General features: G+C 46.7%; 1 protein-coding gene across 4 annotated transcripts in view; it reads right to left on the bottom strand.

The window, feature by feature from the left end:
* LOC105029185 (neuropilin-2) overlaps positions 1-27,444 on the bottom strand; it is a 107,001-nt gene that overhangs the window by 33,361 nt on the left and 46,196 nt on the right. For all 4 annotated transcript variants that reach the window (XM_029115974.2, XM_029115975.2, XM_029115977.2 and 1 more), the window contains exons 5-11: positions 26,222-26,377; positions 25,382-25,551; positions 20,992-21,147; positions 7,812-7,956; positions 3,720-3,895; positions 3,259-3,432; positions 2,048-2,192 (exon numbers count right to left, since the gene is read on the bottom strand). In XM_029115974.2, coding sequence (XP_028971807.2) covers positions 2,048-2,192; positions 3,259-3,432; positions 3,720-3,895; positions 7,812-7,956; positions 20,992-21,147; positions 25,382-25,551; positions 26,222-26,377 — 1,122 coding nt within the window. The remainder of the gene's footprint in view (positions 1-2,047; positions 2,193-3,258; positions 3,433-3,719; positions 3,896-7,811; positions 7,957-20,991; positions 21,148-25,381; positions 25,552-26,221; positions 26,378-27,444) is intronic.

The raw sequence follows: 27,444 nt of genomic DNA, 5'->3' as shown, positions 1-27,444 counted from the left end.
CCGAAAATTTGAATATTACTTAAGACCAATAGAAAAAAAATATTTTTTGAAATGTTGGCCAACTGAAAAGTATGAACATGAAAAGTATGAGCATGTACAGCACTCAATACTTAGTTGGGGCTCCTTTTGCCTGAATTACTGCAGCAATGCGGCGTGGCATGGAGTCGATCAGTCTGTGGCACTGCTCAGGTGTTATGAGAGCCCAGGTTGCTCTGATAGTGGCCTTCAGCTCTTCTGCATTGTTGGGTTTGGCGTATCGTATCTTCCTCTTCACAATACCCCATAGATTTTCTATAGGGTAAAGGTCAGGTGAGTTTGCTGACCAATTAAGAACAGGGATACCATGGTCCTTAAACCAGGTACTGGTAGCTTTGGCACTGTGTGCAGGTGCCAAGTCCTGTTGGAAAATGAAATCTGCATCTCCATAAAGTTGGTCAGCAGCAGGAAGCATGAAGTGCTCTAAAACTTCCTGGTAGACGGCTGCGTTGACCTTGGACCTCAGAAAACACAGTGGACCAACACCAGCAGATGACATGGCACCCCAAACCATCACTGACTGGGGAAACTTTACACTGGACTTCAAGCAACGTGGATTCTGTGCCTCTTGTCTCTTCCTCCAGACTCTGGGACCTTGATTTCCAAAGGAAATGCAAAATGTACTTTCATCAGAGAACATAACTCAGCAGCAGTCCAGTCCTTTTTGTCTTTAGCTCAGGTGAGATGCTTCTGATGCTGTGTCTTGTTCAAGAGTGGTTTGACACAAGGAATGCGACAGCTGAAACCCATGTCTTACATACGTCTGTGCGTGGTGGTTCTTGAAGCACTGCCTCCAGCTGCAGTCCACTCTTTGTGAATCTCCCCCACATTTTTGAATGGGTTTTGTTTCACAATCCTCTCCAGGGTGTGGTTATCCCTATTGCTTGTACACTTTTTTCTACCACATCTTTTCCTTCCCTTCGCCTCTCTATTAATGTGCTTGGACACAGAGCTCTGTGAACAGCCAGCCTCTTTAGCTATGACCTTTTGTGTCTTGCCCTCCTTGTGCAATGTGTCAATGGTCGTCTTTTGGACAGCTGTCAAGTCAGCAGTCTTCCCCATGATTGTGTTGCCTACAGAACTAGACTGAGAGACCATTTAAAGGCCTTTGCAGGTGTTTTGGGTTAATTAGCTGATTAGAGTGTGGCACCAGGTGTCTTCAATATTGAACCTTATATTCACAATATTCACATTTTCTGTGATACTGAATTTGGGTTTTTCATTAGTTGTGTTATAATCATCGAAATTAATAGAAACAAACACTTGAAATATATCAGTCTGTGTGGAATGAATGTATACATTATACAAATTTCACTTTTTGAATGGAATTACTGAAATAAATCAACTTTTTATTCAAATTTTATGACCAACACCTGTATACCATAATACCATAACACCATCTATTTAGACAGTATCCACATATACCATAATACCATCTATTCAGACACTATTCACATACATCATAATACCATCTATCAGACCACCAGTGTCCATGGATACCATCCCATAGTAATTACCAGACAGCCAGTGGCCATGGCACCGTGGGATACCATCCCATAGTGACCAGACAGGTTTAATCCAGTCCCAGATTGTAAAGTACAGCTGGAGGAGAATCTGCTTATGATCTCACACTTTGTTTTCAGACAGCTAACCCTTTCCTCAGACAGGAAACCAGATGTTTCAGATGTATGTTTCTGTGTGTGTGTGTGTTTGTGTTTGTGTGTAAGTGGGACAGAACATTGCAATGTTTTAATGCAGATTAGGCTTTAGTGTATAGTTTCTTTCTGGCTGAATGCAGGTCTGGTGAGTGTGTGTGTGTGTGTGTGTGTGAAACATGATGTAGCAGTAAAAGTTCAGTCTTGGTTCGTTCTTAAACCAGAAACCTGTTAACATCAACACTCCTCAGCCACCCCATGTGGTTTGTTCGTTTCTCGAGATCTCTGTAAGTCGCTTTGAAAAAAATGCCTCTGCAGGGTATATTTAATATTGGTGGATATGTCTGTGATCTTACCTGGTAGTTCACACCCTAGGACCTCAAGTCTCATCCCGATCCCAGCAGGAGACCATCTCTCTGGGTAGATCCTGAGGAACTGAGCTGGTATCTCCTCGAACCGACGGATCTCTGGAGTGTCATAGTGAGTGTTTCCCTCAAAGATCTGAGAAGAAGAACACAGGCTCTTTAGCGTAACAGTGGAGAAGAAGACAGGCTCTTTAGCGTAACAGTGGAGAAGAAGAAGACAGGCTCTTTAGTGTAACAGTGGAGAAGAAGAAGACAGGCTCTTTAGCGTAACAGTGGAGAAGAAGAAGTCAGGCTCTTTAGCGTAACAGTGGAGAAGAAGAAGTCAGGCTCTTTAGCGTAACAGTGGAGAAGAAGAAGTCAGGCTCTTTAGCGTAACAGTGGAGAAGAAGAAGACAGGCTCTTTAGCGTAACAGTGGGAGAGTTGAGGAGGTTTGCTATATCAGCGTGTAAGGGTGTGTGTGGGGGGGGGTGAAGATGTGAGGGTGTGTGTGTGGGGGTGAAGATGTGAGGGTGTGTGTGTGGGGGTGAAGATGTGAGGGTGTGTGTGTGGGGGGGGTGAAGATGTGAGGGTGTGTGTGTGTGTGGGGGTGAAGATGTGAGGGTGTGTGTGTGTGTGTGGGGGTGAAGATGTGAGGGTGTGTGTGTGTGTGTGTGTGGGGGTGAAGATGTGAGGGTGTGTGTGTGTGTGGGGGGGTGAAGATGTGAGGGTGTGTGTCTGGGGGGGGGGGTGAAGATGTGAGGGTGTGTGTGTGTGTGGGGGTGAAGATGTGAGGGTGTGTGTGTGTGTGGGGGGGTGAAGATGTGAGGGTGTGTGTCTGGGGGGGGGGGGTGAAGATGTGAGGGTGCATATGTCTGGGGGGTGTGTGTGAAGATGTGTGTGTGTGGGGGAGGGGGGTGTACGTGCGTCTGTCTGTGAGAATTTCACTAAGCTGCCTGCTGGTGTGTTGCATTGCCTGCAGGGAAGTGGGTGGAATAAAGATTTTAATTAACACAAGTGGTGTAAAAGATGAAATTGAAATGTTATCAAAGCAGCTCACATTGTAATGAAATGGTTTTCTTCCCAAACTCTGGAACAATGAAGGAGGAGAGACTTGTCTCTGAATCTGAAGTCTGATTCTAAGTTCTTCCCTAGGTGTGTATGTGTGTGTTCATGTGTACATGTGTGTGGGTGTGTGTGTGTGTGCATGTGTGTGTGTGGGTACCTTGGGGAGGTTAGTCTTGCTGTCCAGTATAAAGGTCCAGTCCTTGCCGGTCATGCTGTGAGACACACGATACTTCCTAACGAAGGCCCGGTTCTCAGCCGAGGTGCTCCCCTCCAAGCTCCTTGCCCCCTGGGTGATCAGCCCCCGAACCGTCTTAGCGACCCCCAGGTCCACCTGAAAGATCACGACATTGTACTTTACGCACCACCAAGAGACATCGTGCTCATGCCACATCCCAGAAACCAATAGAAACAAAACAAACAGAACAGAAATTCTACCTAAAAACCTGAAGAAGAAAAAGAACCCCAAGACATTTACAATATGTACAGTAGAAGCAGGGCCGGTTCTAGTCATCAGTGACTTAATTTTGCTCAGGGCCCCGAAAAGGTGAGAGCCGGCACTGGGCGGAAGAACACGGTCCAAATAACACCAGGGTGTCAGCTGGTACCGTGAGGCATCACCTGTAGCCATTCCTCCCCAGCCAGAGGCTGCGTTGGGCTGGGGAACCATCCGGATCGGCTGGCCACCAGCCTGGCTGCTCCCATGGAGCCATGGAGGTCCCTCATGGAGGAGGCCGTGATCTGCGAGTCAGGCAGCAAGCCTGACAGCATCCCTTGCATCTCGGAGCATGGAGCGTCTGGAAGGAGGAAGTCCATTTATTTGTTCCCGTTTGGCAAATTTGAAATGGACAATTACAGTTTTTCTGAATTGCTAAAACGCTAAACCCGATTATCTGAACCAAATTCTCAGTGACCTAAACCCATTTGTCGAATCAGTCACTATTTTGGCAAAACCTAAAACAAATTCATGTAGTCAGACACCATTTGCAAATTGCATTCACTCTGTTTGCAAAACTCTAAACACATTCTCACTCACTAAATCCCATCTCGCAGTGTGAGGCGCTTGTGTTGCAAAATGGCAAACATGGCCGGCAAACATTATACACAACTGCAACACAGGTGCCATCATTTACACACAATGACCCAAAATAGTTCACACTTGTTTCTAATGATGTGATCAAACCAACTGTTCAGAATATAACTCCTTTCAGAGTATTATATGTTTTTATTGCAAAATGTGTTTACTATTTACAATATTTAAAAAAATCTGTAACTACATTCCCTGGTGTTGTGTTCTGTTTTTTTATGTAGTGTCTAATGAATGATCTGTAGTGTTTATATATTGACTGGGTGTGATCTGCATGATCTGAAAGCATTGTTTGATTTTGAGCACAGATTAAATAGTTTTGAGGCAAGCGTTTAATTTAGACAGAAGAGTCAGGGGTTTTGTGAACGTAGTTTTAATATTTGGTTTTGTGTTAAAAATGTGTCTTTGTTGAAACAATTGTGAAAACTGTAAAATGCGTACAGTTTTCACCAGACAGATTAAGCCTAGACCTGGACTAAAAACCAAACACAAAGGGTAATCTCCATGGATTAATCTGGAGGGGACAGGAGAAGGGCTCAGTTAATTCATTTTATTTTGGATCCTTATTAGTTGTTGCTCACACAGGAGATACTTGTCATGGGCCCTGGGGGAAGAGAAAGAACAGAGGAGAGGAGAGCAGAGGAGAACAGAGGAGAGGAGAAGAGAGGAGAACAGAGGAGAGGAGAGAGATGAGGGAAGTGGAGAGCGAAGGCATGGAGAAAAAAGAAGAGGAGAGAGTAGAAAAGAGAGGAAGAGAGGAAGAGAGAAGAGGAGCGGGGACAGGGGAGAGGAGAAGAGAGGAGAACAGAGAAGAGGAGCGGGGACAGGGGAGAGGAGAGGCGAGGAGAGGAGAAATTAGATGGGAGAAAAGAGGGGAGGATGATGGGAAATGGAAGGGGAAAAGGAAGAATCATGAAGAGCGTTGAGGATGATTGACACTGGCGTTTCAAGGCTGCAGAGATCAATGTTTCATATTGTCATGTGACAGGAGTTGGCTTCAACTGTAAATAATGAATCACAAAACACAAGCGACTGACTTTAACTAAGGTTATCTCATTTAAACCTAGGACTACCAAACCTTAACCTAGGACTACCAAACCTTAACCTAGGACAAACAAACCTTAACCTAGGACTACCAAACCTTAACCTAGGGAAACCACACCTTAACATAACGCTATCAAACATGAACATAGGTCTTCCAAACCTTAAACTAGGGCTACCAAACTTTAACACAGGGCTACCAAACCTTAACCTGGGTTAAGAAATTGCCTCTTTTCCTACATAATGTACTACTGCCAGAGGGCTCAGTGGATCTAGACAGACTCTCCCACAGCACTCTGAACTAGTGCTACTCACACACATCCACACACGGCCTCCTCACCCCTCACCCCTCTCCCCTCTCTCCTCACCCCTCTCTCCCCTCTCTCCTCACCCCTCACCCCTCTCCCCTCTCTCCTCACCCCTCTCTCCTCACCCCTCTCCCCTCCCTCCTCACCCCTCTCCCCCCTCTCTCCTCACCCCTCTCCCCTCTCTCCTCTCCCCTCTCTCCTCACCCCTCACCCCTCTCTCCTCACCCCTCCTCTCTTTCCTCCCTCTCTCTCTGTCCTGTCCTGCTATTTTCAAGGTATGAAAGTCACAGAGGTGCTAAAAATAAGTGATTGGTTGCAGTACATGTCTCTGACACGGAGAGATGGAGCGAAAGAGAGAGAGAGAAAGAGAGAGATGGAGAGAGAAATAGACAGAGAGATGGAGAGAGTGAGAGAGATAGAGAGAGGGGAAGATGGAGAGCCTAACATAAATGCTTCTCTGTACAGAAACAGCCGTCTGCATCCCACCGACACAGCCGAAGAACAGAACAAGAGGACATAAAAGTTTGATTTAATCTAATGACGTGTCAGTTACGAAGTGCTTTATGTATTCTTTTATGGGATGGATGCTCCCTGCAGCCTATGGCATTCCATCTGTGTGTGTGCATTACTGTACTTAGGAGAACCAGAAATCCTCACAAGTACAGTAGCTCATGGCAAATCAGGCAAAGTTAGAACATTCTGTGTGTCCTCACTATTACAGACTTGGGGTAAAGGTTAGACCTGTAAATAGTGTTAGGGTTAGGGGGACAAACATTTTTTAATGGAAATACACTTTGGTCTCCATAAGGTCCTAAAACTTACAATAACACAAGTGTATTGAAGGTTGTGTTATAGTTGATGGGTGTGTTATAGTTGAAGGGTGTGTTATAGTTGATGGGTGTGTTATAGTTGAAGGGTGTGTTATAGTTGAAGGGTGTGTTATAGTTGAAGGGTGTGTTATAGTTGATGGGTGTGTTATAGTTGATGGGTGTGTTATAGTTGATGGGTGTGTTATAGTTGAAGGGTGTGTTATAGTTGAAAGGTGTGTTATAGTTGATGGGTGTGTGATAGTTGGTGTGTCTTTGTTGAATACTGAGTGATACTTGAAGGTTGTGTGGTAGTTGAATGCTGTGTGATACTTGAAGGTTGTGTGGTAGTTGAATGCTGTGTGATACTTGAAGGTTGTGTGGTAGTTGAATGCTGTGTGATACTTGAAGGTTGTGTGGTAGTTGAATGCTGTGTGATACTTGAAGGTTGTGTGGTAGTTGAATGCTGTGTGATACTTGAAGGTTGTGTGGTAGTTGAATGCTGTGTGATACTTGAAGGTTGTGTGGTAGTTGAATGCTGTGTGATACTTGAAGGTTGTGTGGTAGTTGAAAGGTTGGGACTGTTGCCAGTCCCATGTCTCAGGCAGGAACTTTAATATCTAATAATATCTAGTGTTGTGTTTGTGTGTCATTGGTAAATGGCCTGACAGAGCTTCTGTTGATAAAAGCACATCTGTCCCTCAGCGTTAACAGAAATGGCAGCGAATAACAGGCTAATAGAATATTGATGTGTGTATGTATGTGTGTGTGTGTTTATGTGTGTGTGTGTTTGTGTGTCTTTGTATGGGTGTGTGTGTGTAAGTGTGTGTGTATATGTGTGTGTGTGTGTGTGTGTGTGTGTGAGATGCTGGCGCAGATAGCATCAGAGCTAAACAGCCCATCTCCTTTATGTGATGTGGGGGAAAACAAATGGAATTATACCCCGCTTATCACCACAGCAACTATAAATAGACAAACCTAATTACAGCTAGCTCAACAGAGCTCCCCTGACACAGCCCTCTTAATCTGGTGTTGAGTGGACAGAGACAGACAGAGATAGGAAGAGACAGACACAGATCGACAGACAGAGAGAGACAGAGACAGACAGAGATAGAAAGAGACAGACAGGCAGAGAGAAAGGGACAGAAACAGACTGACAGACAGAGAGAGAGAGATGAACTGATCAACAGAGACAGAACGAAACAGAGAAAGACAGACACAGAGAGAGAACTGAGGACATTATTCCCCAGTCTGTCTCTCAGTAACAGAAACCCGGGGATATGAGGTCAATAGACTGTCCATAGATTGGTAAATGTGCCTGTGAGCTCACAATCAAAGGGTAACTAACCAAACCATAAAGGAAAAACTTGGGTAAAACTTTGCTCTTTAGAAGAATATTATAGAATTTAGTAGAATAGAAGAGTAAGCAATACAATATAGAGAAAAGAGCAGAGTAGAAAAGAAGCCTTACCGGTGATTTGGCAGCCGTACAGCTCAAAGCGCAGGGCGATGCCTGTCTTCCAGGTTTGGGGTCTGATGCGTACGAAGCGGGCCAAGACGGGTTGAGGGATCCGGTTCAGAACCACCTCAGTAGAATCTGTGTTGGCATGGAAGACCTGGACAGGAAAGAGTTGGAGCATCAAAGACGAGTCCTGTATTACTGTATTTACAGTGTGATTACCACCATGGTCTTCATGGATGGTCTTAGTGATTACCACCATGGTCTTCATGGATGGTCTTAGTGATTACCACCATGGTCTTCATGGATGGTCTTAGTGATTACCACCATGGTCTCACACTACTTGTCTATAGCCCGCCAGGAAGTGCCCGACCATTTGAACAAATGGCTCTGTGGGCGCTGGACTAAGACCCGATGACAAGCTCAGATTGCATATCTCCATCTCGTTCAGCCAGAACTCGATGCGTGAGCCTTTGTCAGGTTGGTCTCACGGGGGGGCAGAGGAACAGGAGGAGGACACGTCCCGCTCCACTGCACAAACAGAAAGACAGATGACCCTTCCTGGGATCCAATGACACCGGACCTGCTGGACACGTCCTGCCTGAGTGACCGTGTGTGTGTGTGTGTGTGTGTGTCTTTATATGTGTGTCTGTGTGTATGTGTGCGTGTGTCTGTGGGTGTGTGTGTCTGTCTGTGTGTGTGTGTCTGTGTGTCTGTGTGTCTGTGTGTGTCTGTGTGTGTGTGTGTGTCTTTATATGTGTGTCTGTGTGTGTGTGTGTCTGTCTTTGTATGTGTGTCTGTGTGTGTGTGTGTCTGTGTGTGTGTATGTGTCTGTGTGTGTGTGTGTCTGTCTTTATATGTGTGTCTGCGTGTGTGTGTGTCTGTCTTTGTATGTGTGTCTGTGTGTGTCTCTATGTGTGTGTCTGTGGGTGTGTGTGTGTCTGTGTGTATGTGTGCCTGTCTGTGTGTGTGTGTGTCTGTGTGTATGTGTGTGTGTATGTGTGTGTGTGTCTGTGTGTGTGTATGTGTCTGTGTGTGTGTGTGTCTGTGTGTGTGTGTGTCTGTGTGTGTGTGTGTATGTGTGTCTATCTGTGTGTGTGTGTATGTGTGTCTATCTGTGTGTGTGTGTATGTGTGTCTATCTGTGTGTGTGTGTGTATGTGTGTCTGTGTGTATGTGTGTCTGTGTGTCTGTGTGTGAGTGTTAGAAAAGGGGGCAACAGAAAGTCACGGTGAAGGAAACATAAATAGTGTTTTACTCTCTACATGACTCTCTACATGACTCTCTACATGACTCTCTACATGACTCTCTACATGACTCCCTGGACTACAACTCTGGTTCCGAACTGAGGGGCACAAACGTGGCAGTTTGCTTTTAAAGGAACCCAGTCAGGCCTTAAACTCCTGAAGGAGGTGGTTAAGGAGGTGCTGGTAGAAAGCGCAGGTTGGTTACCTGCTGATTTCCTCTTGTTATGCCAGTTAGTGCAGACCACAGAGAGCTACTTAAAGGGATCAGAACCCTCCGGAAGAAGGAGCTGGTCCACGTCCGTGCCGCATTCTTAACACACTGATTTGGTTGTGAAGTTTGAGTTCCTTGTGGGGGTCCAGTGTTGGCTCCTAATAACAATATTTGGCTTGCGGTTGAAGCTTCTGTCCAAAGGGACTTACAGTCATGCATGCGTGCCCTTGATGTATGGGTGGCCCCAGCGGGATTTGAACCCGACGACATCTGCCGTCACGAACGTTGCGTGAAACATTGACTACGACCACACAGGCGCTAGCTATCGGAGCACATCGCCAGAAACGGTTCACCATCCTCCTCCTGCGCGGAGCACATCGCCTGAAACGGTTTACCATCCTCCTACAGCTTAATCTGTCTAACCTGTCTCCATCAGAGGGAATGACAGACCAGGGCAACAGAAGGAAGAGGAGGAAGAGGAACGGAGGAAGGGTTGACCCCTGTCCAGTTCCCGGGTTCTTCCGTCTGAATGTTCAGTGGAACGACGCCTTCGTCTTTGCCATTGTCAGCCAGGAATGGCTGATTCTACAAACCAATCATCTCCCATAACAACTCCCTCCATTTGTTATCTCTACCGGTCGCAATGTCGCAATGTCGCATCGCAATGTCGCAAGCCAAATACAGCGGAGCTGAGTGGACATTACACAGACTAGCAGGTCCTGCTTTATGAAACCAGTTTGTTGGGATGAAACTAGCTGACTTAATGAGCAAGCAATGCGTCTAGTTCATATGTAGCCGTTTTACATCATGTGAAGTACCTGGTTCAGGGGGCAGGCGTTGAATTGAATACATTTAATGTAATTAAATAATAACATAGTACTCCACTATTAAACGTCTGAAACGCAGCTGCTCCAAATACAGAATCCTATGACTCCCAATAAGGCCAATGTCGGACAGACGGATGATGTCGGACAGACGGATGATGTCGGACAGACAGTGAAGTCGGACAGACGGATGATGTCGGAAAGATGGTGATGTCGGACAGAAGGATTATGTCGGACAGATTGTGATGTTCTACGATGAAATGATCTGTGCCCAATAGCCTGGGGATGAGGTTAACCTATAACACACAGGGACGAGCAGGAAACACACTGCTTTTGTTCAGTGAGGACCTCCTCCACAGTATCCCCCAAACGGCCATAATTAGAGGCCTGGGGTGTCACCCTACCCATTGTAGCCCATGTCCTGTTTCATCTTATGTACATTTACATTAAAGTGGCTAAGGCATGTCCTGCTTCTGGGTGTTATTATGGTGCTCGTGTCTGTCTATCCGTTCTACGCAGCTAATCTTGACTGCCAAGGCGCCCAGGGAGGTTATGGGTGGTGTGAGGAACCGATGCGTGGGGTTCAGAGTTCAAGACGAGGGTAATCCATCAGGCCCCAGAGTGTGCAGGAGAACTCAACCCCAAACACAGGCAGCTGGAAGCCCTGGGAAAACACTCGCTGGGCACTCTCCCACACACCACGCGTGTCTAACCCCTTCGGAAAACTCCGGAACCACGACTCTCTTCGGACCAACAGTTCTGGATCTACGGTTCTGGATCAGCAGCAAAGACCCTGTGGGCCAACTCAGGTGGGTCTGTGTGACAAACACATGGGTCATTCAACGAGCCCGAGGGACCCAAACTCAGGGGCGTGGCCCAAACAGCACCCTGTCCCCTTTGAAGTGTCCTTCTCCTGAGCCGGGCCGGCGAGACACGCGTGGCCACCAGGGGTCCAGGAGCATGAAGCTGTTGAAAACAGACCGCTCGTCCGCTGGGCCTGAACTCACACGGCCATGCACGGTTAAGCCACAAAGCAGCGTCAGTACAGCTATAGTGTGAGTGCCCTGGAGTGATTGTGTTTATGTGTGTGTGTGTGTGTGTGGGGGGGGGGGGGGGGGGGGTCCTGTGTGTAGTACAGCTGTACTGCAGAATATTAACACAGTAGACTCCAAAATGGACCAAAACAGACTAAAGGCCAGAAAGCTGTAATAGGATTGTGGAAGTGTAATTATGTGGTGTGTCTCGGGGGGCTGTGTGGGATGGGTGTTGGGGACTGGGGGATTTCCCTAGACACACACACACACACACACAGACAGACACACACACACACACGCGCATGCGCACACAGACACACACACACACACACACACACGCACACAGACAGCAGGGACTCTGCATTGGGCTCTGTGACACATCATGGAGTTTGTTGACATTCTAGAGGCAGCACTGTAGCTGAGGTGTGGTGTGGTCAGCCAGGAACATACACACACACACACAAACGTCTGCTTAATTATCCAAAAGGGCACACTGAAATTAATTGCTCTTAAAGAAATCCTCCTTTTACAAATTCTAACTGTAATCCTAAACATTATTCCGTATAATACTTTACTTTAGACCAGGGCCTCATTCCGTATAATACTTTACTTTAGACCAGGGCCTCATTCCGTATAATACTCTACTTTAGACCAGGGCCTCATTCCCTAAAATATTCAATACAATACTCATCTGACGTTAGTGTTGTCAAGGCCTGTCTGATAACTGACAATACAAGACCACTCAACACCACCCTCTGTCCTGCTCTGTCCTGCCTCTCTGTCTCTCCTGTCTCTCTTCCTCTCTACCTGTCTCTCTTCATCTCTACCTGTCTCTCCTGTCTTGCTTCCTCTCTACGTGTCTCTCCTGTCTCTCTTCCTCTCTACCGGTCTCTCCTGTCTCTCTTCCTAACTCTCTGTCTCTCATGTCTCTCTTCCTCCCTCCTGTCTCTCTAGTCTCTCTTCCTCTATCTCTTTCCTTGGCTCAGCCTGGTTTGTACACCCTTACCTGCTGAGAGGAAAACCAATAAACAATGTAACAAAATAAATCAGTGAAGGCATGGAGGTTTAATGCCTTCTGCATGAATCTCAGGCTCTGTGTCCGTCCATCAGACACACAGTAGTAGCTGAATTCCCCAGAAACATCTCTGGATGTGGACTGGTGAGTGACTGGGTGACTGGCTGAATGACTGACTGGCTGAATTACTTATTTTAGTGACCTCTAAATGGCATCTGACTGGTGTACACAATCTGTACACAATTCCTGGAAGCTGAAAACATCCCAGTCCTTGCATGGCCAGCATACTCACCGGACATGTCACCCATTGAGAATGTTTGGGATGCTCTGGATCGGCGTATATGACAGCGTGTTCCAGGTCCTGCCAATATCTAGTAACTTCGCACAGCCATTGAAGAGGAGTAGACCAACATTCCACATTCCACATTCCACCACAATCAACAACCTGATCAACTCTATGCGAGGGAGATGTGTTGCACTGCGTGAGGCAAATATGGGTCACACCAGATACTGACTGGTTTTCCAACCCCCCCGGACCCCCCAATACAGTGAAACTGCTCATTTTAGAGTGGCCTTTTATTGTGGCCAGCCTAAGGCACACCTGTGCAATAATCATGCTGTCTAATCAGCATCTTGATATGCCACCCCTGTGAGGTGGATGGATTGTCTCAGCAAAGGAGTGCTCACAAACACAGATTTAAGACAGATTTGTGAACAATATTTGAGAGAAATAGGCGTTTTGTGTACATAGAGAATGTCTTAGATCTTTGAGTTCAGCTCATGATAAATGGGGGCAAATAAAGTGTTGCGTTTATAATTTTGTTCAGTGTATGTTAAATTTAGACTTAAATTCCAAATCACCAAGAGATATTTCCAACCAAACACCATGCATTTCCAAAGAGTTTGCCAGGTGTAGAGAGACCAAACAGCCAAACAGGCCAGTCAGCCAGTCAGTCAGTCAGGCGGTCAGTTAGGAGGCCAGTCAGCCAGTCAGTCGGTCAGTTAGGAGGCCAGTCGGCCAGTCAGTCGGTCAGTTAGGAGGCCAGTCGGCCAGTCAGTCAGTCAAGCGGTCAGTTAGGAGGCCAGTCAGTCAGTCAGAGAGCAAACATGCTGTGCTGGGGACTGTCAGGACGGGCTGAATAATGTAAGTATCTATGTTGTGGCTCTGTGTGTGGTTGAAGGACTGATGAAATAATAAAGACCTGTCTCCTCTCATTTGCAAGACAGACATCAGGACAGAGGCACCAGGGCCCCTATGACACCTCAACTCACCAGAAGAACACAAAATGTCAGACCAGACTCACCAGAAGGACACAAAATGTAAGACCAGACTCACCAGAAGGACACAAAACGTAAGACCAGACTCACCAGAAGGACACAAAATGTCTGACCAGACTCACCAGAAGGACACAAAATGTCAGACCAGACTCACCAGAAGGACACAAAATGTAAGACCAGACTCACCAGAAGGACACAAAATGTCTGACCAGACTCACCAGAAGGACACAAAATGTAAGACCAGACTCACCAGAAGGACACAAAATGTAAGACCAGACTCACCAGAAGGACACAAAATGTAAGACCAGACTCACCAGAAGGACACAAAATGTCTGACCAGACTCACCAGAAGGACACAAAATGTCAGACCAGACTCACCAGAAGGACACAAAATGTAAGACCAGACTCACCAGAAGGACACAAAATGTCTGACCAGACTCACCAGAAGGACACAAAATGTAAGACCAGACTCACCAGAAGGACACAAAATGTAAGACCAGACTCACCAGAAGGACACAAAATGTAAGACCAGACTCACCAGAAGGACACAAAATGTAAGACCAGGGAGGGAGGGAGACAGGAGAGAGCAGGGAGACAGGAGAGAGGAGGGAGACAGGAGAGTGGAGGGAGACAGGAGAGAGGAGGGAGACAGGAGAGTGGAGGGAGACAGGAGAGAGGAGGGAGACAGGAGAGAGGAGGGAGAAAGGAGAGAGGAGGGAGAAAGGAGAGAGGAGGGAGACAGGAGAGAGAGGAGGGAGACAGGAGAGAGTGGAGGGAGACAAGAGAGAGTGGAGGGAGACAGGAGAGAGTGGAGAGAGACAGGAGAGAGTGGAGGGAGACAGGAGAGAGTGGAGGGAGACAGGAGAGAGTGGAGGGAGACAGACAGAGGCCTTCGGATATGAATCATGAGTAAAAACTGCCTTTAACGGGTGAAGAGATATCCACTGTAAATCCCTTGAGACCAGATGAAATGGGCCTGTCCTTCACACTCCAGAACCGGTTCCTCCCCGTTGCCCTTTTCCTGCTTGGGAGTTAAACTGCCTCTGTCCTGGAGAGGCCCAGGGTTACAGTGGAGGTCAGAGGAGGCCCCAGACACAGCCTAGCCTGAGGCCCCAGTGCTGGGTCCAACTGAGTCAAGGTCCTGGCCTAACCTGGTCCCTGTGCTGGGTCAAACCTACAGATGGTTCTGGCCTAGCCTGAGGCCCCAGTGCTGGGTCCAACTGAGTCAAGGTCCTGGCCTAACCTGGTCCCTGTGCTGGGTCAAACCTACAGATGGTTCTGGCCTAGCATGAGGGCCCAGAGCTGGGTCCAACTGAATCAAGGTCCTGGCCTAACCTGGTCCCTGTGCTGGGTCTAACCTACAGATGGTTCTGGCCTAGCCTGAGGCCCCAGTACTGGGTCCAACTGGGTCAAGGTCATGGCCTAACCTGGTCCCTGTGCTGGGTCAAACCTACAGATGGTTCTGGCCTAGTCTGACACATATACTGGTTCTGACACAAGAAAGACTAAAGGGAAGAGAAAATGAGACGTGCTGTGTTTTGTTTTCCAGCACACTAGAAAGTCTGAGCTCAGAGCCACAGCTAATGCGACATGTGACTTCACTCTTTTCCAAGTCAGTGTGTGTGTGTGTGTGTGTGTGTGCGCACACTTGTGTGTATGTTGGTGTGTATATGTGCCTGCGTGTCTGTGCGTGTGCGCGTCTGAGGTACATTTTTCCCCGAAAGCCATTTGACAAAGTTTAACTGAATTAAGAAACGTTCTGATGACCTACAACGTCTCCCGTCCGGAGAAAGTCTGGATGTCAGCAGGCATCCGCGTCACACTATCAGTCCTGTACCAGACAGAGCAGTATTGATAATGAAACCGTGTTCAGCACTGACAGGATGTGGGTCTCAGCGTGGTCGGGAATACCAGACAGAGCAGTAGGGATAATGAAACCGTGTTCAGCACTGACAGGATGTGGGTCTCAGCGTGGTCGGGAATACCAGACAGAGCAGTAGGGATAATGAAACCGTGTTCAGCACTGACAGTATGTGGGTCTCAGCATGGTCGGGAATACCAGACAGAGCAGTAGGGATAATGAAACTGTGTTCAGCACTGACAGGATGTGGGTCTCAGCGTGGTCGGGGATACCAGACAGAGCAGTAGGGATAATGAAACCGTGTTCAGCACTGACAGTATGTGGGTCTCAGCATGGTCGGGAATACCAGACAGAGCAGTAGGGATAATGAAACTGTGTTCAGCACTGACAGGATGTGGGTCTCAGCGTGGTCGGGGATACCAGACAGAGCAGTAGGGATAATGAAACTGTGTTCAGCACTGACAGGATGTGGGTCTCAGCGTGGTCGGGAATACCAGACAGAGCAGTAGGGATAATTAAACCGTGTTCAGCACTGACAGGATGTGGGTCTCAGCGTGGTCGGGGATACCAAACAGAGCAGTAGGGATAATGAAACCGTGTTCAGCACTGACAGGATGTGGGTCTCAGCGTGGTCGGGGATACCAAACAGAGCAGTAGGGATAATGAAACGACGTGTTCAGCACTGACAGTATGTGGGTCTCAGCATGGTCGGGGATACCAGACAGAGCAGTAGTGATAATGAAACCGTGTTCAGCACTGACAGGATGTGGGTCTCAGCGTGGTCGGGGATACCAGACAGAGCAGTAGTGATAATGAAACCATGTTCAGCACTGACAGGATGTGGGTCTCAGCGTGGTCGGGGATACCAAACAGAGCAGTAGGGATAATGAAACGACGTGTTCAGCACTGACAGTATGTGGGTCTCAGCATGGTCGGGGATACCAGACAGAGCAGTAGTGATAATGAAACCATGTTCAGCACTGACAGGATGTGGGTCTCAGCGTGGTCGGGGATATTGTTTGCAGAGGCCCAATGACTCCATCGGTTGATAAGAACAGGTTGACATACAAACACTGCACACAGATCATATCTACATATTAAGGCCAAACTACACAGAAAAACATGCCCTTGCAAACACAAGCGCACCTCGTAGGACGCTGGCTAGAAGTAGTTCACTCCCATATGTAGGCCACACAGAGCACCATTCAGGACACAGGCCAAGAAGATGGGAGGACACAGTGAAGGAGGACACAGTGAAGGAGGACACAGTGAAGGAGGACACAGTGAAGGAGGACACAGTGAAGGAGGACACAGTGTTTCAGTGAAGGAAAAAAACCAGCTGTGGGTAATATCGGTCATACTGTTTTATTTTCAAACACTAGAAACGTAATCTACATCATCCGCTTTAGCGGATGGTCATCTTCATCCTCAGGTCATCCTCATCCTCAGGTCCTCCTCATCCTCAGGTCATTCTCATACTCAGGTCCTCCTCATCCTCAAGTCATCCTATTTCCTCAGGTCCTCCTCATCCTTGGGTCCTCTTCATCCTCAGGTCTTCCTCATCCTCAGGTCATCCTCATTTTCAGGTCCTCCTCATCCTCAGTTCATCATCAATCTCAAGTCATCCTCATCCTCAGTTCATCATCATCCTCAAGTCATCAACATCCTCAAGTCATCAACATCCTCAGGTCCTCCTCATCCTCAGGTCTTCCTCATCCTCAGGTCCACTTCATCCACAGTTCTTCCTCATCCTCAGGTCCTCCTCATCCACAGGTCCTCTTCATCCACATCCCCTCCTCATCCTATTCTCTCCTAAACTAAGGCATAAAATGACTGATGAAGAGTGAATGAGGTGTCCTCTGTAATTCCACAACGCTGCAGTTCTTTGAGCTCTCTCTGCTCTTTCACATTCATGTCCCCATCTTGCTCTCTCTCTCCTTTTTCGCTTTCCCTTCCCCCTCTCACTCTCACCCTTTTCTATTTTCTTCCCCTCCCTCTCCTCTGTTTTATATCCTCTCTCTCCCTCTTTATTTCTGTTTTTGTATTCCTCCACAGGATGTTTTACACATAAAGTGCATTCCATACAGTCCACATGTTTCCATATTACAGCTTAAATGGATTTATTAAATATATTCCAACTCTAACAAATCAACTTAACGCTCTGCGACAATGGTCATGTTTCCAGCTTCTCTGGCCCATTCTGTAGTGTGTGTGTGTGTGTGCGCATGCATGCGTGTGCGCGTCAAATTATGTGTGTGTGTGTGTGTGTGTGTGTGTGTGTAGTTGTAGGACAAGAGAATCATAACTCCTCCAGCAGCCTGTTTAACAATAAATCAGTGAACAGCTAGTAAAGAGTATTCCAACAAATGGTTCCTGTGTGTGAGAGTGGTTATGCGTGTGTGCGTGTGTGTGTGTTTGAGTTTTTTTTGTGGGTGTGTGTGGGTGTGCGTTTTTTGTGTTTGTGTTTAGCTGTTATTTGTTTCTGACTTTCCATGAGCACCGAGACGCCAAGTGGAAAGCCTCAACCTTTTGTTACACAATAAGATTTGTGAAAAAGGTAAATATAATTACTTTCTCGGATGTGGAGAAATGAGCTTCTTGGGAAAAACAGAATGAAGCTTAACACGTAAGGAAAGAGGTAAAGAGATATCAAGGAGAGGAGAGGGAGTAGAGGGCTTAGGGTTAGATATCTTGGTCCAAGACAGCCATGGATCATGATAAAACACGAAGAGCTGTAAAAGTCATGATTCCCTGAGTACAACCGTTTCAAATACATATACCAGATTGTCATTCTACCACGAATGATGAAGTAGGAAAATAATCCTGCAACAATAGGATTTTCAAACTGTAATGTGAATTTTACTCCAAATACTGCACTTAATATAGCTAGCCTACTCAACCAAACCCTTAATACAGCTAGCCTTTTGTACCAGACAATACAGCTAGCCTACTGTAACAAACAATGCAGTTAGCCTACTGCAAAAAACACTTAATAAAGCTAGTCTACTGTAACAAACAATACAGCTAGTCTACTGTAACAAACAATGCAGCCAGCCTACTGCAAGGAACAATGCAGCTAGCTTACTGTAACAAACAATGCAGCTAGCCTACTGCAAGAAACACTTAATACAGTTAGCCCAACGTAACAAATGCTTAATGCATGTAGTCTACTGTACCAAACATTACATCTAGCCTACTGTCACAAACACGTAATACATCTAACCCTACTGTCACAAACACATAATACATCTAGCCTACTGTCACAAACACGTAACACATCTAGCCTACTGTCACAAACACATAATACATCTAGCCTACTGTCACAAACACATAATACATCTAGCCTACTGTCACAAACACATAATACATCTAGCCTACTGTCACAAACACATAATACATCTAACCCTACTGTCACAAACACATAATACATCTAGCCTACTGTCACAAACACATAATACATCTAACCTACTGTCACAAACACGTAATACATTTAGCCTACTGTCACAAACACATAATACATCTAACCCTACTGTCACAAACACGTAATACATTTAGCCTACTGTCACAAACACATAATACATCTAGCCTACTGTCACAAACACATAATACATCTAGCCTACTGTCACAAACACATAATACATCTAGCCTACTGTCACAAACACGTAATACATCTAGCCTACTGTCACAAACACGTAACACATCTAGCCTACTGTCACAAACACGTAATACATTTAGCCTACTGTCACAAACACATAATACATCTAACCTACTGTCACAAACACGTAATACATTTAGCCTACTGTCACAAACACATAATACATCTAGCCTACTGTCACAAACACGTAATACATCTAACCTACTGTCACAAACACGTAATACATCTAACCCTACTGTCACAAACACATAATACATCTAACCCTACTGTCACAAACACGTAATACATTTAGCCTACTGTCACAAACACGTAATACATCTAACCCTACTGTCACAAACACGTAATACATTTAGCCTACTGTCACAAACACGTAATACATCTAGCCTACTGTCACAAACACGTAATACATCTAACCCTACTGTCACAAACACATAATACATCTAGCCTACTGTCACAAACACGTAATACATCTAACCTACTGTCACAAACACGTAATACATTTAGCCTACTGTCACAAACACGTAATACATCTAGCCTACTGTCACAAACACGTAATACATCTAGCCTACTGTCACAAACACATAATACATCTAACCCTACTGTCACAAACACGTAATACATTTAGCCTACTGTCACAAACACATAATACATCTAACCTACTGTCACAAACACGTAATACATTTAGCCTACTGTCACAAACACGTAATACATCTAGCCTACTGTCACAAACAGTACAGCTAGCCTACTGTACCAAATAAAATAATACAGCTAGCCTACTGTACCAAACAATACAGCTGGCCTACTGTACCAAATAATACAATACAGCTAGCCTACTGTACCAAATAATACAATACAGTTAGCTTAGTGTGAGTTGTTGTCATTTTTAACAACAAACCATCCCCATCTCTCCACACTTTTCCCCATTCTCTCTTTGTAAGATCAGAATAGATTACTGGGATGTGACACTCTAACCTCTTGCTCGGGCTACCTGCTGCAAATAATATATATTTACCATAAACTAATCTATACTTTAACTAATCTAGTTTTTAACTCGTCTAGTCTTTTAACTTCTCCAACACATCTGCCTTAGCTCTTTCCATCCATTTAGGGTTGTGTCTCGTAGAAGGGGACCACGGACGGCAGGGTCTCCTGAGGGAACCAGCATGGCTAGTCCGCATCTCTAATTTCTCCCTATAGAACAGGATCAGAGGCAACTGAGGGCTTGTTGAAACAGGAAGTGGAGTATCTAACAGCTGGGGTTTCCCTGATGCCTGTCGATGTGTGATAGAGACGCTATGTACAGCCATGGGACTATACATGCAGCCTCTAACAGGGCAAACAGGGGGAGGGGAGGTGGGGGTCTGGGATGGAAAAAGCAGCAGGCAGGCTGTTCTGCAGTTCTTAACACCCCCCCCCCCCCCCCAAATGCGCCCAATAACAGCTCCTTTAGCACTGTAGCCACTCACAGTCGCATGCCGTGGGGTGTGTGTGTGTGTGTGTGTGGTATGTCTGTGTGTGTGTTTGTGTGTGTGTGTGTGGTGTGTGTTTGTCTCACCACCAGGTAGGGTGGGTGACAGATCCCACGGTCTTGTGATAAATATTCCTCCAGAAAGGAAACACAGAGAACAGCCTCCCTGCACATGATCCACTGTCAATGACCACAGGGTGTTCATCTGTGTGTGTGTGTGTTCATTTGTGTGTGTGTGTGTGTGTTCATCTGTGTGTGTGTGTGTGTGTGTGTTCATCTCTGTGTGTGTGTGTGTGTGTGTGTTCATCTGTGTGTGTGTGTGTTTCCGTGGGTGCATGTGTGTGTGCGTGTGTGTGGGTGTGTGTATGTGGGTGTGTGTGTGTCTGTCTGTGAGTGTGTGTCCGTGTCCGTGGGTGTGTGTGTCTGTGGGTGTCTGTGGGTGTCCGTGGGTGTGTGTGTCTGTGGGTGTGTGTGTGTCTGTCTGTGAGTGTGTGTGTGTGTCCGTGGTTGTGTGTGTCTGTGGGTGTGTGTGTCCGTGGGTGTGTGTGTCTGTGGGTGTGTGTGTCTGTGGGTGTGTGTGTGTGTGTGTTTGGGACCTGCCTTATGGTTCTTGCCATGGCGATAGACCATCCAGTCCTCTCCGTTGGTGCTGACCTCCAGTTTGAACGTTGTGACATAGTAGGACTTCTGGGTCTCCTTGGAAACGGCTCCCTGCGTGGCGATCCCAGTCAACACCTTCAGAACATGGAGGTCCACCTGCATCGAGGGAAAGTGTGTTTAGCAGGGTGGTTTTCACTGTCACATCCTAGACAATTCAGATGTTGCCCTGACTCCCATGTTAAATGAGAATGACAAGGCATGTTTCTTCAGCAGTACTAATGACGAAGCAGTGACTGCAAGAGAGACCTGCTAGACCCAAACTGTCAGACCTGAGCCTTGGAAGTAAATCCCAAAATTAGGTATCTCAGGGAGTCAGAGTGAAGTCCTTCGATTGGTACAAAACGTGTGGTTGACTTAACTTGTCCCACTTTATTGCAGCAAAATGTGGGGTCCACAAAGCCAGAATGAACCTTATGGGACAAGCAGACAATATTTCAATAGCAAACCCGGCATGTGTCGTCAAAGCAGCAAAAGCGATCCCGAGCCGGGTGACTCACAGTGGGAGCAAATCAGCCATCCAAAAGAGAAGAGGGAAGCTTAACATTATTGTTGTGGGTGCTAATTTAGGACCTCCCCTCTCCAACAGACCCCTCTGGGACTGAGGGGTCCGTTACACTCCTGGTATATATTTATTATTTGTCGTACTTTTTTTTTTACTAATTGTCCTGCTGACATTCTCTTCATTAATTTAAATGCTGCAAATTAACGACTACATCCACAATTGACTATGACAATATTTACACTGTGAGGCCAAGACAATGAAGCCATTTCACGAGAGAGAAGGGGACAGTGAGTGTAGCCCAGACAGAGGAGATCAAAATCACCTTCGAATTAAAATGTCACTGTAGAAAACAAATGAAAGATATAGGGGACAGCGAGAAAAGGGAAAGAGAGAGTGAAGAGTGAGAGATAGAGGGGGGAAAGAGGGAGAGTACAAGAAAAAAGAGAGGGACAGAGGGAGAGAGAAACGAAGAAATAAAGAAGAGGGAGTAAAAGAGAGAACCGTTATGATCATTAAAGTCCACCGGTCCTCCTCAGTCTAGTGAGTCTCTGGTATGAGGTCTCCCTCTCTCTCTCCCTCTCCCTCTCTCTATTCCTATCTGTTTTATCTCTCTCTTTCTCTCTCTCCCTTTCTATTTTCTGTTTCCTCTGCTTTCTCTCTGTCCTCTCTCACTCTCCTCTCTCTCTCGGCAGCGATCGATAGTAACGACCACAGTGTTCATTCTAATTTCCCTTCACACAATCCCCATAATCACCGTCCTATTCATCTAATTTTGCTGTGATGATGCTACGTGGTTGGAATAGGAACACACACACACACACACGCACACACACACACGCACACACACACACACGCACACACACACACACACGCACACACACACTTTAATCTTCAGCCTCTCTCTTCCTCTGAGAGTTGGTCCTCCAGAGGCCTGCCCTCTGTCTTCGGAATCTCCGACTCCCAAAATGCACCCCATTCTCTTTAAAGTGCACTACCTTCAACCAGAGCTCTAGCTACCAGCTGTGCCCTATGCAGGGAGGAGGGTATTTGGCATCAATTTGGGACGCTGACCCTGAATCTCGACCCACAAGCCTGTCCGGTGAGGTGTCATAAAGGAACATGAAAACTGCAGCGTGGGTGTAAGTCTGTCAGAGACGTGTGTTCCCTTCACCCAACCTCTCTCTTAAAATCCAGCCTGTTCCCTAAATAGTGCACTTTGTTTAACCGGAGCCCACAGGAAGGATCTAGGGAACAGGATGCTGTTTGTGACGCAGGGGCAAGGTAGGAGGAGAGGCAGGCAGACAACAAATCAATATCAGGAGCCCTGCTGTTAACAGAGGATCCCTCGGCAAGGAGTCTCATCTATCAGGTAGTGGTTACCATCACAGGAGAGAGGGAAGGAAAGAGGGAAGGAGAGAGGGAAGGAAAGAGGGAAGGAGACAGGGAAGGAAAGAGGGAAGGAGACAGGGAAGGAGAGAGGGAAGGAAAGAGAGAAGGAGAGAGGGAAGGAGACAGAGAAGGAGAGAGGGAAGGAAAGAGGGAAGGAGAGAGGGAAGGAAAGAGGGAAGGAGACAGGGAAGGAAAGAGGGAAGGAGACAGGGAAGGAGAGAGGGAAGGAAAGAGGGAAGGAGAGAGGGAAGGAGACAGAGAAGGAGAGAGGGAAGGAAAGAGGGAAGGAAAGAGGGAAGGAAAGAGGGAAGGAGAGAGGGAAGGAGAGAGGGAAGGAAAGAGGGAAGGAGACAGGGAAGGAGAGAGGGAAGGAAAGAGGGAAGGAGAGAGGGAAGGAGATGGGAGGAGTGGAGAGAGGGGAGAGGAGGACAGGGCAGCTTCGCCTCTCTGGCATCTTCAGCCCGCGCCCACTGGGGAGGAATGAGGAGAACAGAATGGATGTGTTCCAAGTGGAACCCTGTAACCTATGGGGCCTGGTGGAACCCTGCAACCTATGTAGCCTGGTGGAATCCTGCATCCTATGGGGCCTGGTGGAACCCTGCAACCTATGGGGCCTGGTGGAACCCTGCAACCTATGTAGCCTGTTGGAACCCTGCAACCTATGTAGCCTGGTGGAACCCTGCATCCTATGGGGCCTGGTGGAACCCTGCATCCTATGTAGCCTGGTGGAACCCTGCAACCTATGTAGCCTGGTGGAACCCTGCATCCTATGGGGCCTGGTGGAACCCTGCAACCTATGGGGCCTGGTGGAACCCTGCATCCTATGGGGCCTGGTGGAACCCTGCAACCTATGTAGCCTGGTGGAACCCTGCAACCTATGTAGCCTGGTGGAACCCTGCATCCTATGGGGCCTGGTGGAACCCTGCAACCTATGGGGCCTGGTGGAACCCTGCAACCTATGGGGCCTGGTGGAACAAAGTGCAGTACAGAGTGGACATAGGAGGTCGCTTGGGGACGCACAGTGTCATTCTGTCATCCGTCAGACACAAACAGAGCACCTCAGCCAGCTGATGATGAATAGTTATGAAGAGAGAGGGATGGAGTGAGAGAGAGGAATGGAGTGAGAGAGAGGAATATGACAGAGAGAGGGATGAAGACAGAGAGAGGGATGAAGACAGAGAGAGGGATGAAGACAGAGAGAGGGATGAAGACTGTCTGCCTGTGTGTCTGCCTGTCTGTCTGTCCATGTGTCTATCAGTCTTCGCATCTGTCCATCTATGTGTCTGTCTGTCTGTCTATGTGTCTGTCTGTCTACCCATCTGTCCATCTATGTGTCTGTCTGTCTGTCTATGTGTCTGTCTGTCTACCCATCTGTCCATCTATGTGTCTGTCTGTCTATGTGTCTGTCTGTCTACCCATCTGTCCATCTATGTGTCTGTCTATGTGTCTGTCTGTCTACCCATCTGTCCATCTATGTGTCTGTCTGTCTATGTGTCTGTCTGTCTACCCATCTGTCCATCTATGTGTCTGTCTGTCTATGTGTCTGTCTGTCTATGTGTCTGTCTGTCTGCAGTGAGAGAATGACTCAGTCAGCAGTGTTTCAGGTATAATTTCCAGAAGAAGACAACATACATAGAATAAGGGTGCATGACGGAAGGAAATAGGAAAGGAGACAAGGAAGGAGACAGGCATGTAGACAGGGAAGGAGACAATGAAGGAGACAGGGAAGGAGGCAATGAAGGAGACAGGGAAGGAGACAGGGACGGAGATAACAGATGACAAAAGCTAGACTCCAAAGAAGCACACACAGAGATTTCCGAATTGCAGGGACAGAAGCATTGACTGACCACTACGAGAGAGAGAGAGAGAGCGACAGAGAGAGACAGAGAGAGCAAGGAGGATGAGGAAGAGGAGAAAATATGCAGGAGGAAGAGGAACCCGGGGGATTGTGTTGAAAGACAGGAGAGGCCCAGATAGGAGGTTAAGTATCAGACCCATTCAGGTGACAGAGACAAGAGCTGCTTCTGAAAGAGTCCTGTGGCTGTTTCTGCTCCAGGGACCCTGGCAGCCAGCCTGGGAACTACAGCAGGCTCATTCTGTCAACCTGACAAGCTGTTGGCCTCGGGCATCGCTCTCCCTGACCGGCCAGAGAGAAGACCACGACGATTTAGAACCCTGTCTGTCTTACTCTGGTCTGTGTGTGTGTGTGTGTGTATGTGCATGGGTGTGTATCCGCTGTCCACTGGGACCTCTCATAGTTGTAACTCATCCAGGGCGTGCCATACTTGGGAGGCTGAATATAGACGGCATTCAGGAAACAATGTCTTCCAATGACACCTGGCTCCTGAACTTCCATTAACAGTTGTTTTGTACTACTTAGTATCACTTAGAAACACTAATTACAGCCCAGGTAGTCTCAGGATTAACATAAGGTCTCACCTGGATGAACTCCTTGCTGCTGTCCTCGCTGGGCGTCCATGCATTGTTTTCGTTGTTAAGGCGGGCCTGCCGTGGCAACCAGGTGTTGTCATAGAAGGAGGAGGAGGCCGTTATCTGGTCATCAGAGATCTTACCAGACTCCAGGCCTAAGGCGTTGCTACAGTGGAAGGCTGTGGAGGGGAGAGTTCAACCAATCAACCAGTCAATGACTACGACAGGTAGGCAGATACCAGAGGACAGGAAATTAACAACCACAGACACACACAACCATTTTAACACACACTTACAAATATAACCACACTAATACATTAACACAAACAACCACACTAACACACTAACACAAACAACAACACTAACACACTAACACAAACAACCACACTAACACACTAACACAAATAACCACACTAACACACTAACACAAACAACCACACTAACACACTAACACAAACAACCACACTAACACACTAACACAAATAACCACACTAACACACTAACACAAATAACCACACTAACACACTAACACAAATAACCACACTAACACACTAACACAAATAACCACACTAACACACTAACACAAACTAACACACTAACACAAACAACCACACTAACACACTAACACAAATAACCACACTAACACACTAACACAAATAACCACACTAACACACTAACACAAACTAACACACTAACACAAACAACCACACTAACACACTAACACACATCAAGAAAAAAAGGCAAAAGAAGCAACACACAGACACTCACACACACACACACACACACACACACAAACACTGCTTGACACGCATAAATATGTTCACGCATGTACACACACATCCTACTCACATTCGGTGACTTCTTTGTGTGTCATGTTGTAGCGTGCTGAGAAGCCGTCTTTAGCCACAGCCATGTCTGTGTGGAAGGACAGCGACAGGATGCCTGTAGACGATGTGATCTCAGGAGGAATCTTACTGCCACAGTAACGACCTATGAGCGGTCCCACTGCAAACACACAACAACACAAGACCAGGGTCAGAAAGACAACACACCAAAATAAGACCAGGGTCAGAAAGACAACACACCAAAATAGGACCAGGGTCAGAAAGACAACACACAACAACACAAGACCAGGGTCAGAAAGACAACATACCGAAATAAGACCAGGACTAGAAAGACAACACACCAAAATAAGACCAGGACTAGAAAGACAACACACCAAAATAGGACCAGGGTCAGAAAGACAACACACCAAAATAGGACCAGGGTCAGAAAGACAACACACCAAAATAAGACCAGGGTCAGAAAGACAACACACAACAACACAAGACCAGGGTCAGAAAGACAACACACCAAAATAGGACCAGGGTCAGAAAGACAACACACCAAAATAGGACCAGGACTAGAAAGACAACACACCAAAATAAGACCAGGACTAGAAAGACAACATACCGAAATAAGACCAGGACTAGAAAGACAACATACCAAAATAAGACCAGGACTAGAAAGACAACACACCAAAATAGGACCAGGACTAGAAAGACAACATACTGAAATAAGACCAGGACTAGAAAGATAACATACTGAAATAAGACCAGGACTAGAAAGACAACATACCGAAATAAGAGCAGGATTAGAAAGGAGACACACCGAAATAAAACCAGGGTTAGAAAGACAACATACCGAAATAAGACAAGGAGTAGAAAGACAACATACCGAAATAAGACAAGGACTAGAAAGACAACATACCGAAATAAGACCAGGACTAGAAAGACAACACACCAAAATAGGACCAGGACTAGAAAGACAACACACCAAAATAAGACCAGGACTAGAAAGACAACATACCGAAATAAGACCAGGACTAGAAAGACAACACACCAAAATAGGACCAGGACTAGAAAGACAACACACCAAAATAAGACCAGGACTAGAAAGACAACATACCGAAATAAGACCAGGACTAGAAAGACAACACACCAAAATAGGACCAGGACTAGAAAGACAACACACCAAAATAAGACCAGGACTAGAAAGACAACACACCAAAATAGGACCAGGACTAGAAAGAC

The sequence above is a fragment of the Esox lucius genome, chromosome 20, assembly GCF_011004845.1.
Source record: "Esox lucius isolate fEsoLuc1 chromosome 20, fEsoLuc1.pri, whole genome shotgun sequence".
Taxonomy (NCBI): domain Eukaryota; kingdom Metazoa; phylum Chordata; class Actinopteri; order Esociformes; family Esocidae; genus Esox; species Esox lucius.
The sequence above is the reverse complement of the archived record's forward strand: the minus strand, read 5'-3'. Positions and strand labels throughout refer to the sequence as shown.